Source organism: Ursus americanus, chromosome 2 (assembly GCF_024610735.1).
Source record: "Ursus americanus isolate L20-20 chromosome 2, mUrsAme1.1.p, whole genome shotgun sequence".
NCBI lineage: Eukaryota > Metazoa > Chordata > Mammalia > Carnivora > Ursidae > Ursus > Ursus americanus.
In genome coordinates this window covers 50,082,977-50,100,677 of record NC_142128.1, presented here as the reverse complement: position 1 = coordinate 50,100,677, position 17,701 = coordinate 50,082,977, and the positions used below count along the sequence as shown (strand labels likewise).

At 40.8% G+C, this 17,701-nt stretch overlaps 1 protein-coding gene across 1 annotated transcript; it reads right to left on the bottom strand.

Annotated features, from left to right (window-relative positions):
• Window positions 1-2,145: 2,145 nt before the first annotated feature.
• LOC123800104 (flavin-containing monooxygenase 5-like) lies at window positions 2,146-12,590 on the bottom strand. Its single transcript, XM_087865902.1, is given in 5 exon segments — window positions 2,146-2,548; window positions 4,050-4,249; window positions 5,021-5,163; window positions 8,194-8,356; window positions 12,456-12,590. Coding segments are annotated over 5 exon segments (1,044 nt in total).
• Window positions 12,591-17,701: the final 5,111 nt, after the last annotated feature.

The following is a 17,701-nucleotide window of genomic DNA, read 5'->3' as shown; positions in this document are numbered from 1 at the left end:
TGGCCACGCATTTGATTCTCATTCAGGATATAATCTCATTTTGGTACACTGGTGGGAAATATGAATTGTACAGGCCAGTTATTTACGTATGTGTGACACTAATTTGATTTTCAGTATTACTGAAATGCAGTTCTTGGCTGACCTTAAACCAGCTCCTGGGTAACTGACTAGTCTGAGGATGAACCCTTTGATCGTAGAGAACGAGCTGTGACATTCACACAGTAGATTCTCAACAGGCATTTGTTGCATGGAAAAACATTTCCAACACCAATGGTTGAGAATAATTTTCTATTAAGAAGATTTGGTACAACCTACAAGCCTCTGACTTCATGTCAGAATTTTAATTGGATTCTGTAATGATTTGCCAACTCATTTCTCACATTGATTTATCTTTCCAACTCCTTAGAAGAGTGAACAACCCTTCATTTCGTCTTTGCATTTCATACACTTTGCACCTCTAAGGCTCTGCTATGACATAAATTTATAATTGTATGTTTATATTGCATTACATGAATTTTAAATACAATTCTAAAGTTTCCATGTTGGATTATTCCGTATCCATTCTTCCCACAAATATTCCATACATTTATATTACGCTCAATTAAGAAGAAATGAAAAAGTTGATATTTGAGATCTCATCTAGGCAAATAGACTCGGATTCTATGATGAGAAAAATATAAAGCATATTTGATAGGCAAACAATTCCACCTAAATACTTTCAATTGACTTTCACTAAGAAGCAAGCTTCTTACTCCTTTTCAAATTTTTTCCTCTTCTTTCTTATGTCATCCACCATGACACTCACCGAAGGTAATTTGTTCAACCCTAGGAAAGAAAGAAGATGAGGTTCCACAAGAAATGAATGCCCTGAAAATCAGTTTGGTAGAGAACATCCTGAGTGAGGTAGCCCGAGAGTGGGGGAGATGGACCAAGCAGTTACTCTGGAATGCCCTCCACTCATAGTTTCATCAGATGCACATAGCTTACAGATGCAAAGTCATGTCCTTTCATGAGTTTGCATCTTGACTAGCAGACCTCAAAACTCACAAAGAAGAATGCACTGAGAGGAGTCGCACTCAATTGACAAGACACAAAGTAGTGTGTGTGTGTCGTCCCATCACCAGAGCATTCGTTCTGGCTGTCCTTTAAGGAGTGAGTTATACTTGTTCATTGATGTTATGAATTAGTTTACAAATATATATCGTATCTACTCATAGTGACTTGGTGTCTCCTGATTGTTGTCATTGGACAGAGATTTATTCTTAATTTTCCATCTTAACTCATGGAAGGCACCTTCCTATAATTCTTCTTCATTTCTTTGATGAGTGATATCTTACATTTTGAGAAATACAGAATGTTCCAGGAAAATATGGGGAACTTTTTAAAGAAGAAACAAACAAATGAGCAGAATTATTACAATGTGATTGACATAATTTCATAAAGGTAGTTTTTTTTTAAAGATTTCATTTTTAAGCAATCTTTACACCCAATGTGGGGCTCAAACTAACAAGCCTGAGATCAAGATTTGCATGTTCCAGCGACAGAGCCAGCCAGGCACCCCCATAAAGGTAGGTTTTGAATCTGTCTTCATGGGTTCTTTCTCAACCTTAGAATTAATCATATAATAAAGAATAATAATAATTATAACAACAATGGCTGATCTTCAGTCATTGATTCATTCAGTATTTATCGAATGCTTATAACAGGGTGCTTAATTATTAATTTTTACTGCCCTGCAAAGTATATGTAAATATTCCCATTTTTATAAATGAGGAAACTGTGGCTGTCAGGGAACATGACAAGATCATGCAGGCAGCACATGGAGGGGCTGGGTTTTAATCCAGGTTTATCAAAGCTCTTTATTTCCTGTCTATACTCTAGGTTAAGATCTTTCTTCTACTGCCCTCACTTCCTATTCTATATACCAGCCTCAAGTGCTCTAGAGAATTCTTTGCCAACAAGGTATCACTTGATGATAGCTTAAAGTACTGGTTTTTAAATCTTCGTTTTCATACAGGATTCCTGAAAGTTAAATAGCGATCAAAACCCTAAAGTAACACATCTCAAGTGGCACGATTTTGGATTCTGTCAAGGTTTATTTCAAGCTATGTTTTGCAGCGGAAGAGCTTTGCAGTGCCTCTGAATTCACACTATCTGGACGGCCATCTTTTCTAAATATGCGGACGGTCGGCACATAACCTTGAAGACACAAACGGCCCATCGGCTCTGGAGCTCCGATGTGGGAATGGTGGCTCCCACTGGCTGGAGGATGCCAATGAAAGCCAGGGTTGGTTTCTCTAGTCGAGGAGGGAAGACAAATTTAAACATGGAGTGCTGGCTGTCCAGTACTGTTGAATTATTTTCCAAAAAGGGGAAAGAGAACGTATATCCTGTGGCAAAAATAACAACATCAAGGTCCTCTTCTGTGCCATCTTCAAAGATGGCGGATGTCTCCGTGAACTCTCTAACATTTGGTTTTATCAGAACTCCTCCGGTTATTATGTGATTAGGTAGATAATCACTGAAAGTAGCTTGATGGCTCAGAAATCTGAAGAATAAAAATTGAAATCCAGGAAAATTAATATGTCTTTTTGGAAAGGAGCTGAGCTCAGAAAATGCAAATACTTTTTAGTTGAGCTAAGAAAAAAAGACTTACATTTTTGTGTTGTAAAATACTTTCTTTACTCTATACTTTTTCTGCATGTTCACCGGATAAACATTCTATATTTATTAGAATGCCAATAACATTTATTTAATGCTTATTAGAAGCAAAGGGAAGATTTTGAAATGTGGTATATAAGTTTATACCAGTGATAATATTGATACCTAACTTCTTTAAAATAATTTTTTGGGGAGAGATTGTTAAAAGCAATTGGTGGAGGTATTCATACTAGAACAGCAAAATCAGATCATATTCTGATTTCCAATTATTTTGAGCACCTACATACTATTTTTATAAATTTTACTGACATTATTTAATACCATGAATAGTCTCCCTGCTTCTACCCCCAACTCCCTACAATTTCTCCTCCACTCAGGAGCAGAAGTGATCCTTTTAAAATGTAGAATTATATCTTGATGGGTTTCTATTTCACTAAAAATGAAATCCAAATCTATGCCCATGCTGTAGCATGGAGTCTGCTTGGAATTCTCTCTCCCTCTGCTCCACCCCCCCATTCCAGTTGCGCTCTCTCTCTCAAATAAATAAATCTTAAACAAAATAAAAAATAAAATCCTTCTGTGATCTGGCCCCTGCCTACGTCTCTGAACTAATTTCCAACCACTTCCCCTCTCCCAGTAGTCTGGGTTCCTTGCTCTTCCTTGAATAAATCATGTTCATTCCGGCCTGTGACCTTGGTGCTTCTTCTGCCTAGGATGTGATTCTCATCTTCCTTCAGGTCCCCATTCAAATGCTCTCTCATCATATAAGCATTCCAGAGTGACCCCATCTAAAAAAGATTCTTCTCCTCAACTTACTGTTTCTTCATAGCATGTATTACTCTATGTCATTGCATTATATATTGACGAGTTGTTTTCTCCCCTACTAGACAGGGGGCCCAGTAAGAGCCAGGACTCTACCTGGCCTTGTCCTTCTTCTACTCCCAGTACCCAGAAACCTACTTGATCATAGTAGGAACTCAGAATTATTTATTAAATTTATGTGGGCTGTACACATAGTCAACTTTATGTGTTTCCACATTTATACCTCTCAACAGATAGCTAGATAGGGATTACATTTTACCAACATTAAAAAAAAAGGTAATATTTAACTACACCAGGGTTAAAAGACAGAGGCAAAATTAATTTTTAAAAATCCTAGAACAGGGGTGCCTGTGTGGCTGGGTCGGCTGGGTGTCTGCCTTCAGTTCAGGTCCTGATCCCCGGTACAGGGATGGAGCCCTGCGTCAGCTCCCTGCTCAGCCGGGAGTCTTCTTCTCCCTCTCCCTCTGTCCCTTCCCACCACTCATACTCTCTCCCTCACATGCTCTCTCTCTCTCTCTCTCAAATAAATTTAAAAAAAAAATCTTAAAAAATATCCTAGGTTATACCTGTGTTGAGGGAGCAAACCATAAACATCATGGTTAAATCGAACATTTAATTTATTCTCTGCCCATCTGTTGATTAAGAATGTAGGGTAAAATTTGTTGAGGACAGCATTAAAACGAGTGAAGAGAACAGTGTCCACAGGCATTCCATAATCCCAGACCCGGTTCCAAATCCATGCACCCCGCCTCGTGCTGAGAAACACCTAGGAGAGAATGCAAATAAATGAAAAATAGATGCCTCGCAATGTAAGACTTTTCTTTTCTAGTTACCACTCATTTGGCTCATGAGAAATGGATAAGAACTCTCTTGCCTTATTCTCAAAGACAGACAGACAGACAGACACAGTGACATACACTCATTCAAATGGACACATCTGACTTGTTCGCTATAGTTCCAGAGAGCTCCCTGTGCCTTCCTCTGGACCTCACTCACTATCCTTCCTGTGCTTCTCCAAAGCAGTGTTTGATGCCTGCCAGCTCTTACATTGCAAATTCTGGACAAACACAATGATGCAAGAAGACTAGCGATCAACAAATCCGCACACACCATCCACCTGCTAATTATGATATGACAGAATTAAGAATACTTAGTTAATATGCACCCCTTGAAAAGTAAGTATGGGAGGAATCAGGGTTGGGAGATGTATCACGTGTCATGTCAGTGAAAAATAAAGGGATTTAAAGTGGTTTTCTGATAGAGTTCATATTTGTAACTGGTGGCTGAGCTGGTGAAGTTTACACACTCTGGTAAAAATAAACCATATGGCAGTCACTAAAGTTTGAAATATTTATTTTTATTCCATTCTCACTTTTTAAATGTATTGCCAAGATGTCTACCAAGAAAACAAGTGCGAGGAGGTAATTAACAATGAGGATTGAAGCAGTGTATGGGTACACCTGACATATTTCACACAATGCTAATATCTCAGAGGGCAGTGGGTACAGCTCAGGAAAGAGAATTGTAGGAACCAAACCTGTGAAGCTACATGACTGAGCTCAACTGCCAAATCAGCTCCAGAATTCCCAATGCCGACCACAATGATTTTCTTCCCCCGAAATTTCTCCAGACTCTTGTATTCCCAGCTGTGAATATATTGACCTTTGAATCTCTTGATTCCTGTGGGCAAGAAAGTATTGCTCAAGCCGTGGTTGTTATTTCATAATATTTTTTAAAGCCTATTATTGAACTCCAGGTCCATCCTATTTAAACTTCTCCTTTGCTGTTCCACAAATGCTGGGCTGTGAACTGTGTCTGCCCATCATCAGACAGAAGAAATCCTCATACAGTTTTGTTCTAGACCTTAAGTTCCATGCTTACATCCAGACATCTAATCTCTGCCTCCTTTTACTGACCTCTAACCCTGCCAAACCTTCAGAGAAGAGTTCGGCTCCTATCAGTAGTACATCTTCCTTATGCTTCATCCTTGTTATTTACGACTACTGCTTTGGACCGACTTTCCTGTCTTGCTTTCCCAACACAAGCTTCATCCTTGTTGAGATGTTTCATCTCTTCTGGGGCCCAGTACACCCACCCTTCCCATCAGCACTATTCACTCTGCTCTCCTCCTGGGGACAAACGCTCCAACGTCACCCAGGAGGATCTGAGCTAAGAGAATGTAGGGACTTCATATTTTTGCCTAAAAATTTGCTCTGACCTAAACAGAAACCTCAGATGGCAAAGTCATAAAAGCTGGTTGATTTTGCAGCATTTCATCTTTTAAACAACACTGGGGTCTGCACATATGGGCTTCATTTGTCCCTCTTGTGATGCTGGACAGCCCTAATCACTCCTGACTGAGGGTCAGTCCTCGCCCTGTTCCTTTCTCCCCACAGAGTCTGGTCCCAAACTCCAGCTTTCTTTTGGAAGCAGTTCTTCAATCCTCCCCTAATGAACTCCTGGCATGGATCTAATTGTTCCCAAACTCCATCTTTGCAAGTCCGATCGTCCAATACATTTCTCACTGTGGCTGTTTCGGTATTTCCCCCTCCCCTTGGTCCCACGGCATTTCCTTTCATTTCCTGAAGACGACTTTTTTCCTCATTTTTACAAAACAACAAAGATCTTAAGTGAGTGTCTCAACACCTAAAAGTTACTGTGTGTTCATCCATTCTTCCTCTGTCTCCTTTCCCCAGGAGGAAATATTTCTCTTCTATTCCAAAATGAACCCTTCACCCTGTGGGTCAAAATGCGAGGGGGTTTTGAGGTCAAACAGATGTAGGCACAAATCTCAGCTCTTTCACTTCTAGAGGCATTTGCAATGTGTAAAATGAAAGTGGTTTCACTTAGCTCACAGGAATGGTATAAGGATCCCTTAAAATGTTCTTATAGACTTTCCTTGAGAAATAGCTGTAATGCCCTTCTTTAAGAACCTTTAATCTTAGCCCACCCTCTCCCATTTTTCGTGCACATCTCTTCAACCTTGTTACCTTGTGGCCGCCTCAATCTTTCCCCCTCACGCAGGCAGAACCAGCTCTTCCCGCAGTCTTGCCTGTCTCCAGAAAAGGCAACTCAATTGCTCTGACCAACAACACGAGAGTTACCCCGACACCTCTCTATTACATCTCTATTACATCTCACATCTGGTCCATCCGCGAATTCTATCATCTCTATGTTCACACTATACTCAGGATCCGAGCACTTCATTATGGCTCCACTGCCACCCCCCCCCCCCCCAATCCAACCTACCATCATTTCTCACCTGCATTCGTGTACGAGCCCCTCCCTGGTCTCCCTGCTTCGACCTTTACCACCTCATTCAATGACTCTTCTGAACACAGCCGCTGAAGAGAGTAGAGCACGCCTCTCCTCTGCTGGAAACCTCCTCACAGCTCTTACCTCACTCGAAGTCGAAGCCAGACTGCAAACGATGGCTCACTGTTCACCCTCTGACATCATCTCCTTCCTACCCCTTCCACTCCCACCGCACCGGACCTGTGAGGCACACCCCCACTTCCAGGCCTTCGCACCTGCTCTTCCCTCTACGCAGTGTGCTTTCTCCCGCTATCGGCCTCACCTCCTCCATTCCTTTGGGCATTTGCTCCGATGTCCCTTTCCCGTGGAAACCTGACCTGGCTACTCTATCTGACCTTACATCGCCACCCCCACCCCTAAAAGCCCTCCCATTTTCCATAGTCATCACCTCCCACGTAGTTATCCCATTTTTGTTTGTGTCCATCTACTGCATGCAAAGCCCCCAGGGACCGAGGTCTTGCCTGTTTTGTTCTCTGGACAATTGGTGCTGGATAGGTATTGCTTGACTGAATTTGAATGAATGAATATGGGAAGATTTAAATTTCCAACTAAGTAACCAATTAATGGATTTCTCTTGACCAATTTTAACCTTCTCTATTTTCTCATACACTGGGAAACAGACACTTATAGTGATGGAAGTAGGGGGAGTCTAGAATTTCCTGAGAACTCCAAAGGAGTCTCAGGTTCAGCCGTTTTTGAGAAGACCAAGTGTATATGCTGTTCCTAGAGATAAACAGGGAGATGGTGTGTGGGTAAACCATTCCCGCACCATTCGTCATGTGCAAGGTGCTTAAGCTTCCGGATAGTAAACAGTAGCATGGCAGTAGCTTCTGAGATGGGCGCGTGGCTGTTTATCGTCACCATGCTATGCACATATGTATACATTCAGGAATAAAGCTAAATCTTAATATATTTTCTGTCGCTTCGATCCTACTATTTACTCGAAATTATTTTTTTAAGTTTTCATTTATTTAAATAATCTCTACACCCAATGTGGGACTCAAACTCACAACCCCGATGTCAAGAGTCCCATGCTCTTCCAACTGAGCCAGCCAGGCATCTCCGTATTTACTCCAAATTATTATCAACACAATACAACTCCACAATACAACAAACATTTTGTTTTCTAGTTGTGGAATAATGTAACATTTTCTCTGAAAATAGCCCAGAACTCGTGGTGGTAGGGTATTAGTAATTTTAATTTTCATTTTAGTAACATTACGTATTATTTGAATGGAGCCTGAAAGAACGTGCATTACTTTACAATCAGAAGACATAAAATTTATTTTGAAAATCAGGTGACTTTCAGAATTACAAACTTTCTTCAAAAATAACAATAAGCAGCGATGATAAAACCCCCACATCATCAGTGCCTTAGCGTTCAGTATGACATACCTGGAAAGTTCTGGAGTGGCAGGAAGGGGTCGCTGTACATGCCACTGCACACCATAATCCCATCAAAGACATGGGATTCCTGCTTCCCTGCGGCCTCGACTACGACGTCCCACAGCCCCGTGCAAGAGAAGTCGGAGCGCTTCCTCACGCTGCACACCTTTGACTGGGGATGAGACAAACTTGGACTTGTGGCCTCTCTTTCCAGTGGCCTCCTGTCCCCGAACTTTGGGCCTCAATGAGTAAGGTTGGTTATAACTACTCTCCTTTGGGGCTTCCTGAAAGAATTTCTTTAAAGCTGGTTTCCCTACCAAGGCTTTTTTTAAGTAGAGTTGGAGGCCAGTGTGTCCCCAGCTGCGGTCCTAAATGTAGTCGGTGGGGAGCCAACACCAGGGGCATAGTTGGGCGTTTCACCCAAACCACCAGACTTTTTCCTGAAGGAAGTGAGGAGGGGAGGTCCTGCTGCCTTCACCGGAGATGCTCGTAGAGCTGCCCTCCCGGCCTGAACGGGTGTGACTTACCACCCCTCACTCTGGCCTGGCCCTTGACTCCAGCCAGAGGTTCCTGCGCTCGCGGAGGGTTCCCTGCCTCACTTACCAGAAACCGGATGTGCTTTGTGAGGTCAAAGTGTCGCACGTACATCCAGAGATAGTCCATGATTCTGGAATTGTGCAAGTAGTTGGGGAAGTGATCGGGGAACGGGTAATCACTGTAGGTTGTCATCTCCTTCGAAGTGTTGCTGGTGGCAGATTCATAGATGCTTGGCCTGCCACTCTGAGCCTTCTCCTACCAAGAAAAAAAGGACGCTCCCTGTCTTTTAGCATACAAGAGTAATAGCCAAAAAATCAGTTCCTCTGTTTGTCAAAGTATGAGGCTCCTGGGATGAATTCCTTCAAAGAAGGTAAAGTTGCTTTTCCAGGACCTTCACTAAGAGATAAGATGCCTTGTTGTAAATAGTTTAAAAGAGCAAATAATGTTGTCCGGCAACACAAAGAAAAATATGAAAAGATGGAAAGAACATGAAAAGGACATGAAAAGAAAAATGTGTGTAGAATACCAGATAGTGAAAATAAACAGAGGAAGACGGGGCTGCCACTCTGCCGACAGAGCTCGATGGGGTCAGAGTCCCTGGCAGAGGGCATCTGAGACGTCACGCTGTTTGTAGTGACGGATGGAAGAGAATGCAGAACCTTAGTAAGGGAGGCTTTCTTTGTTCTCTATGTTTTCACTGGCGAGTTTTTTCTAATTACAAAAGCAGCACCTGCTTATTATAATTTTGTAGAAAATCATGGAGACGAATATCATTCTTGTTGATCACTTTATTATTTATTTTTTAAAGATTTTATTTATTCGAGAGAGAGAGAGAGAGAGCACGAGTGGGGGAGAGGGGCAGAGGGAGAAGCAGACTCCGGGCTCGATCCCAGGACCCTGAGAGCATGGCAGATGCTTCACTGACTGAGCCACCCAGGGGCCCCTTGATGATCACTTTAAATGTTTTGATATATACTCTTCTGGTTTCAGTCTCTCTCTCTCTATTATCTACTTATCTATATGCATACTGACAGGAGATAGTATTTTAGCACTTTACAATGTGTCATGGTTTATAATTATATTATATACTTATATAATAGTACATAATATAATAGGATATAATGATATATAATAAATATAATATATAAATATATATGTATATATATACATATATATATACGTATATATATACATATATATATATGTATATATATATACTTATATATAAATTATGTAAGTATATAATAGGATATAGTGGTATAATATATAATAAAATATAATAGGATATACATACTATTATATAAGTATATAATATAATATAATATGATATAATGGTATAATATATAATAATATATTATATAAAATACAATAATAGCTAATAGCATATAATTATATAATATATATAATATATATCATCATCTATATTTCCTCATTAAATTCTGTGAAGCACATTATCATCCTCATTTTTCAGGTTACAGCAGGAGACCATACAACACACAATATTTGTTATGTGCATTAGTAGCCATTCCAGATTTTTCTTAAAACTAAGGCCAGATACCTAAGTAATTTAAGACTAAGAAAAAAAAAATACACCATCACTTAAAATAAGCTGTTTTCTCCTAGAAGAGTTTATTAGAATCCTAAAATATAATCATTTTTTAAAAAGATTTTATTTATTCATTTGACAGAGATAGAGACAGCCAGCGAGAGAGGGAACACAAGCAGGGGGAGTGGGAGAGGAAGAAGCAGGCTCCCAGCGGAGGAGCCTGATGTGGGGCTTGATCCCAGAACGCCGGGATCACGCCCTGAGCAGAAGGCAGACGCTTAATGACTGAGCCACACAGGCACCCCTAAAATATAATCATTTTAACATATGTACATGGAAAACACAATCGGGGAAGAGGTTAATTTTTTTTTCTGTATCTTTTGAATATTATTGGTGAAATAAAAAATCAGTAATGCATGTACTATGAATATTCTAGACTTGAAGCCAGGAAATATGGCATCTAATTCCTGCTAAAGTATATCAACTTTAAGAACAGACGACGAAGTGTATGTTTTCTTCTTCAAAATGAAGAGTATTGTTTAATACATTGTATCGAAGCAGTCATATATAAAAACACCCCTTCTGATAAGGTTAGTTTCTGCAAATATAAGCGGTATTTTTTACAAGCGAAAAATTTACGGACATCACTAGTGAAATCAGATGACATGATGTGGTATTTTGTGGCATTTTGATGTGGTCCTTGAGATAGATCATTGCCTGGCTTAGATAAGGAACCTGACATCAAATCATTTCTCTGAATCTACATCTTTACCTGTTAAATACTACCTCACAGAGTTGTTGTGAAGACCAAACAATGCACATAAAATGCTTTAAAAACTTTTACAGGAAATAAACACGTGCATATAGTGTGATAGGATTAGTCGTGGCCGTGTGCACAGGGCGCTGGGGACATCAGGCTCGGAGGCTGGAGAGGCTTTCCTGGAGACCTGTCTGTATTGATCAAGAAACATGGAAACTGGGGCGCCTGGGTGGCACAGCGGTTAAGCGTCTGCCTTCGGCTCAGGGCGTGATCCCAGCATTATGGGCTCGAGCCCCACATCAGGCTCCTCCGCTATGAGCCTGCTTCTTCCTCTCCCACTCCCCCTGCTTGTGTTCCCTCTCTCGCTGGCTGTCTCTATCTCTGTTGAATAAATAAATAAAATCTTAAAAAAAAAAAAAAAAGAAACATGGAAACTACTCTCAATACTTGAAACCGGGAATGTAATGCAGGGAACTGTTCATACAAAAAAATGAAAAACCTGAAAAGCTGACCAGGTGTTGGTGGGACATCCCGGAGATTAGCCAAAGCAGGCAGCCACCACGGCCTATAGGCTGGGTCTAGGCTATTAAGAGCTGGTATATTGCTGCCTTTCTTCCCCAGCCCCCACGGCGATGCTGGGGGCCACGTGGTCTACAGGTTTAACTCCAAGTTGGAGAAGGATCTTAATCACATCTGACCTTGATGCAGGACAGAAACCCTTACTGTGCTAAGCTCTTGAGATTTCAGAGTTTGTCTGTGGGACAGTTAGTGCTAGCTGCCCTCACTGATACATATACATATTATTAGGCGAAGATAAAAAATCTACAGGTCAAATATTTGCATATATGTGGTAGTTGAAGCCAAGGGTGGTAAGGAAGAATCCTAAGGGACTTGCAAAAAGTAAAGGACCAGAGGACTGAGAATAGAACCACGATCAGCCCCATTTAGAGGCCAAGGGGGAAAATACTGAGTAGGAAAAGCAGAGAAGAAAAGAGTGAAATCACAGAAGCCAGGGCCAAGTGTTTTAAAAAGGACTTGGTTTTTAACCTTTTTAGATCCTCTTGAGAAAGCAAGAACATTTAGCACAGGAAGTCCATCTGATTTGACAAGATGGACTGGTAACCGCAGCGAGAGCTGCTTTCTGGAACGCTGGTATGCCCATCAGGTCACGAGGGTGGAGACACGCCCCAGGGGTGAGACAATGCAGAGACAAGCGCACGCTTCTCCTTCAGGAAGCTAGACCCTGGGAGGAGGAAGGACGGCTGGAGCACATCCTTGCGGGAAGGAAAGATTGGGATTCAAAGTACATATATAGGCACTAATAAAGAGGATTCTTATTAGGCTAGGAGTTGAGGATAAGTTATTGCTGGAATCTTAGCATTCCTATTTCCCAGATATGGAAAAGATGCATAGTCTATTCAAACTTACCTCGTATCACCACAGTCCTCCAATGTCGTCACTTCCTTCAAAACAGGTGGGTTCTAGTCCCTCCTCCAGACAGGTCTTAATGGCGCCCAATCCGCTGACCCCAGCACCAACCACCACAATTCTTTTTCCCGGCATTGTGTCTTGTATCAGGGAATTTATTAGTAGAAAATCAGATTTTTATTGTCATGCAATTTTTTTTCTATAATGCAAGATTGTTATTTCCCCCCCTAAAATTGCTAGCTAATGCATTTAAGAAATGTCCTACTCAAAGTTGTTATCCAAGTCAAAGGCTCTCTGAGTGACAGAAAACGCTACCTCACACCAGACTTTCTTTCAAGTACAAAGTAGATTGCTTAAAAAAAAAAAAAAGTTTTGACTCCTAAAGTTCCACACACACACACACACACACACACACACACACACATTCTCCATACACAGATTTTGCCCAAACTGACTTTTAATTCCTTCTGCTACTACTATCTGCTTGCCAAAACACTCATGTTGGGTTTTGAATTAGGCCAGAGAATCCCTGCTTTTGCCCTGTGATAGGGTTTGAAGTGGGGGTGGGGAGTGGGGAGAAGAAAACTCCCACAGAGCAGTTCATCAATTAAATATTACTCATCACACTCTTCTTGGGGAAGAGCGCAAGCTACCCAGATAAATGGTCTTTAGAAAAGTACTCCACTGCCTTCATACCAAAGATCAATGTTCTGCCATTCATTCATTCATTCATTCATTCATTCATTCATTCATTCAATAAACACTTACTGGTACCTACTACGTGCCAGATACTACGTTAGTTGAGGAAATACAGTAGAGAACAGATCTGACATAGTTCCTTGAGAACAGCTGGAGAATAAACAAAGAAGGAAATAAGTAGCAAGTGGACGATGATGCGTACTCTGGAGAAAAAGGAAGCAGGGTATTGTTTTCTATAACATGGTCAAGGAAGGGCTCCCTGATGACATTGAAGCAGGAAGTGGGGGACCAAGCCTACTCGTGGGTATCTGAAAGAGAATTCCAAGCAGAGAGTCTGATGCAGAAACATGCTGGGCATTTTTGAAGAAAAGCAAGGGGAGCTTTGTGAGTGGGTGCCAGAAGGGGAGCAGGCATAATGAGGTCGGAGAGGAAGTATTAGGCGTCAGTGTCAGAGTCAGGATCGGTCTCAGAGGTCAGAACAGGCAGAGCACTTTCTCAAAGGATGGAGCAGAGAAAATAAACGGACCATATCAACAGGAACTCAGAGATGCCACTTACTGGTGAGTGCCTCCGAGGACACTACCCTCCTCACCCAATCTGCTCTACGAGATTGTTCCATCCTCTGCTATTCAGCTGAACCATGAAGAAATAGAGTCCCCCCCACTTTTCTCTTTTTTAGGAAATGGAGTTTTCTTGGGGTGCCTGGGTGACTCCGTCTTGGAGCCCCTGTGTTGGGCTCCCTGCTCAGTGGGGAGTCTGCTTGTCCCTCTCCCTCTGCCCCTCCCCTGGCTTGTGCTCTCTCTCTGTCAAATAAATAAATAAAATCTTTAATAAAAAAAAAGGAAATAAAGTTTTCTTAAGAGAGGCCTCCTTAAATATCATCTAGCAATTTTCTCCCTGTATCTTTGCTCTTTACTCTGAATTTCTCTCTGAAGGAGAAACTGAATGGAATTCTGTACTGCATTTTTGTTTTTTTGTTTTTTTGTTTTTTAAAAGATTTTATTTATTTATTTGACAGAGAGAGAGACAGGCAGTGAGAGAGGGAACACAAGTAGGGGGAGTGGGAGAGGGAGAAGCAGGCTCCCAGCAGAGGAGCCTGATGTGGGGCTCGATCCCAGGACCCTGGGATCACACCCTGAGCTGAAGGCAGACGCTTAACGACTGAGCCACCCAGGCGCCCCGGAATTCTGTACTGCATTTTAACAAGTTTATGTTACAGTGGATTAGAGCAGCTGTTAAAATATGAGACTATATTTAAATCTGGAGTTCCTTGGTAAATTCTTTTAAATTAAGGCTTATTAACATGACCCTGCACCATTAATGTGTTGCTACTGCTTGAAAATGTATCCAGAGGCTATAAGCAATGAGTTTACCCAATGACAGCAGCAAGTACCTAAATAACCCCCCTGAGTATAGCAGTTAATGCATAGGTCTTTCAAGTACTTAGCAGGACTGTAATATCAGCCAACACCCTGGATCACAAAGTAGCAGAATGAGTGCATATTAACAACAAAAAAAATCGCTATCAACAGAAATACATGGATAATGAAGATGCATTTATTAATTTGAAAAGTAGGTCCAAATACTCAGTTCCCATTTTTAAATGCCAAGGCTATTACGTTTCACTGGGATATGTACATTTGTTTGAAAAATCACCTCTCAAATGTCAAAAATATCGAGTCAAATACTTTTCTCCTGGGTATTTAAATTCCCTGGCTGTTGAAATAAAAGGCTATTAGCACCTACAATCTGTCTTCAGTGTGCTGTGGGTGCGTCCTTGGTCATTTGTATCCTCTCGCACCTCCAGCAGCTCCCCTAAAACTCCAGTGCCCCATCACCTCTGTCTCTTTAGCCCCTCATCTGAAACAAACCCAAATGAAACCTCAGTGGGCCAGATCTCTCTCCATAAGTATAGCCGACGCTGACTCCAGCCTGTCTTCATCCCCGCTGGAAATGGTAATGAGTTGCTCTTCGGATGAAGTCTTGGTCCATTTTTCCTTCCCTTGTGAATATTCCATACTCATTAGCTAGTTTTTTTCTTTTGATTGTGTATATAGAACCCGGGATATTTTTCTAATCATGCAGTTATATGGCATACAACAAAAATTTAAAAATCCCATTAAGCCCCAACGTCTTCAAGGAATAAAGGTCGTAAAACTAACCTGGAGTAAGAAGAAAAATAAAAGCCGATTTGTTCCTGAAATCTCCTGGCACCGAGGTAAAGAAATACGCTCCAGAATCCTGTCTCTTCAGGAGACGACTGGCTTCTCCTTTGCCCTTCCTAACACTGAGGCAGCCCACCAAGGTGAGTTTTATGCGATGACTAATTCGCAAAAACTCCTCCCCTTGTCTCTTGCCTTTCCATCTGGCTTTTAAAGTTGGTGTTCAGGTAAGAAGCTGGCATGTCATCAAAATTTTCTAAACACAGTAATTGTGTTGGTCTCACAAAGTCTAATTAATCAAAGGTACCAAGAAGCCTGGAAGGAACTTCATGAAGACAGTATACAGCTTGGAAATTGATCGATAGTGAAACTTGGAAAACATGAGGAAACATTTCATCGCCTGGGATGATAGTGAATATAAACACATTTCCATTGATGGAGCATTATCACCAAAGCTAGAATAGGGACTGGGAGAGACTGACCAGAAACATATTGTACATAACTTTTTTTTTTTTTAAAGATTTTATTTATTTATTTGACAGAGACAGCCAGCGAGACAGGGAACACAAGCAGAGGGAGTGGGAGAGGAAGAAGCAGGCTCCCAGCGGAAGAGCCTGGTGTGGGGCTCGATTCCAGAACACTGGGATCACTCCCTGAGCCAAAGGCAGACGCTTAACGACTGCGCCACCCAGGCGCCCCTGTACATAACTTTTTGTCTATTTCTATTTCTTTAAGGTGAATTCCTACATCAGCAATGGCTGAGTCCCAAGGCATTTGAGGAACAGTTTTTCAGATCTCTGATACGTTGTTTCTTTTTTTTTTCTTTTTTTTTTTTTTAAAGATTTTATTTATTTATTCGACAGAGATAGAGACAGCCAGAGAGAGAGGGAACACAAGCAGGGGGAGTGGGAGAGGAAGAAGCAGGCTCATAGCAGAGGAGCCCGATGTGGGGCTCGATCCCATAACGCCGGGATCACGCTCTGAGCTGAAGGCAGACGCTTAACCGCTGTGCCACCCAGGCGCCCCCTCTGATACGTTGTTTCTAATAAAGATTTAAGCAGTTTCATGATGATTAAAAATGTTTGAAGATACCCTTTCTCTCCTCCTTGCTAATTACATAAATATTCCATTTTCTTAATGGAATCTGCCATTCTTGGAATATCAGTGAATCTAAACTCCATTCCTATATTTTTGGCCCATTTGTATTTCTTCTTCAGTGAATTTGATGAATATCATTTCTACATTTTTCTACTCTTTTTGTTTAAAGAAATCTTTTAACATTATAAATAGGAGCCATTTTCCTCTCATACATTTTCCAAATATTTTCTCTTGTTTTGTTATTAGCTTTTAAAAATTACATAGATTTTTTCCCCCATTTTTACCAAATGAAATATATTTTTTCCTTTACAGTTCCTGGCTACTGTGTCACACTCCTAGTCCTCCCTATCTCAAGATTGTAAAATTACTCATCTATATTAATTATGTTTTTTATGGTTTTTAAATTTTTATTTAACTTTTTGATAGTTCCAGAGTTCAATTTTTTTTATTTTTTATTTTATTTATTTATTTTATTTATTTATTTTTTTAGAGAGTGAAAGAGTGTGCACAGGTAAGTGGTGGGGAGGGCGGGGGCAGAGGGAGAGGGAGAATCTTAAGCGGGCTCCACACCAAGCATAGAGCCCGATATGGGGCTCGATCTCACAACCCTGAGATCACGACCTGAGCTGAAATCAAGAGTCAGATGCTTAACTGACTGAACCACCAGAATTCAATTTTGATAGAGTGCAAAGCAACACTTCAATGCGATCCTTTTTTCCAATAATGACCAGGTGCTTCTGCCCATTTTATCAAACAAGACATCCTTCCCTTACTATATTGGAAATGCCACTTTTATAATATCCTCAATATTTTTATGTTTTGTTTTAGTGTAGATATTCATTTTCTGCTCTGCTAATACTTCTTTATATTCAGATATCAAAACCACACTATTTAAATATTGTTGCTTTAAAAGATTTTTGATATTTCCCTGTGCAGCCTCCAATTTATTACTCTTCATTTTCAATATTTTCTTGACTTTTTTTTATCAAATTTACTTTTCTGGATGAAACTTGGATTAATTTTTCACCATTCCTAGAAATAAAATTTAAAGGTAGCAGTTAATTATGGAATAAGTGACATCTTTATAACATGGAACTTCTCCACTCAACAATTGTGTAACCTGGAGGACTGTGGGCATGTTATTTAATCTTTCCTTGTTTATGAAGTGGCAATAATAATACCCAGAACTCTTGTGAGGTCTAAATGAGACACCAAGTGTGGGAAAGGGCCTACCTTTCACAGTATCTGAGAAATAGCAGGTGGTCTTTTATTGGTGATACAGAGCTG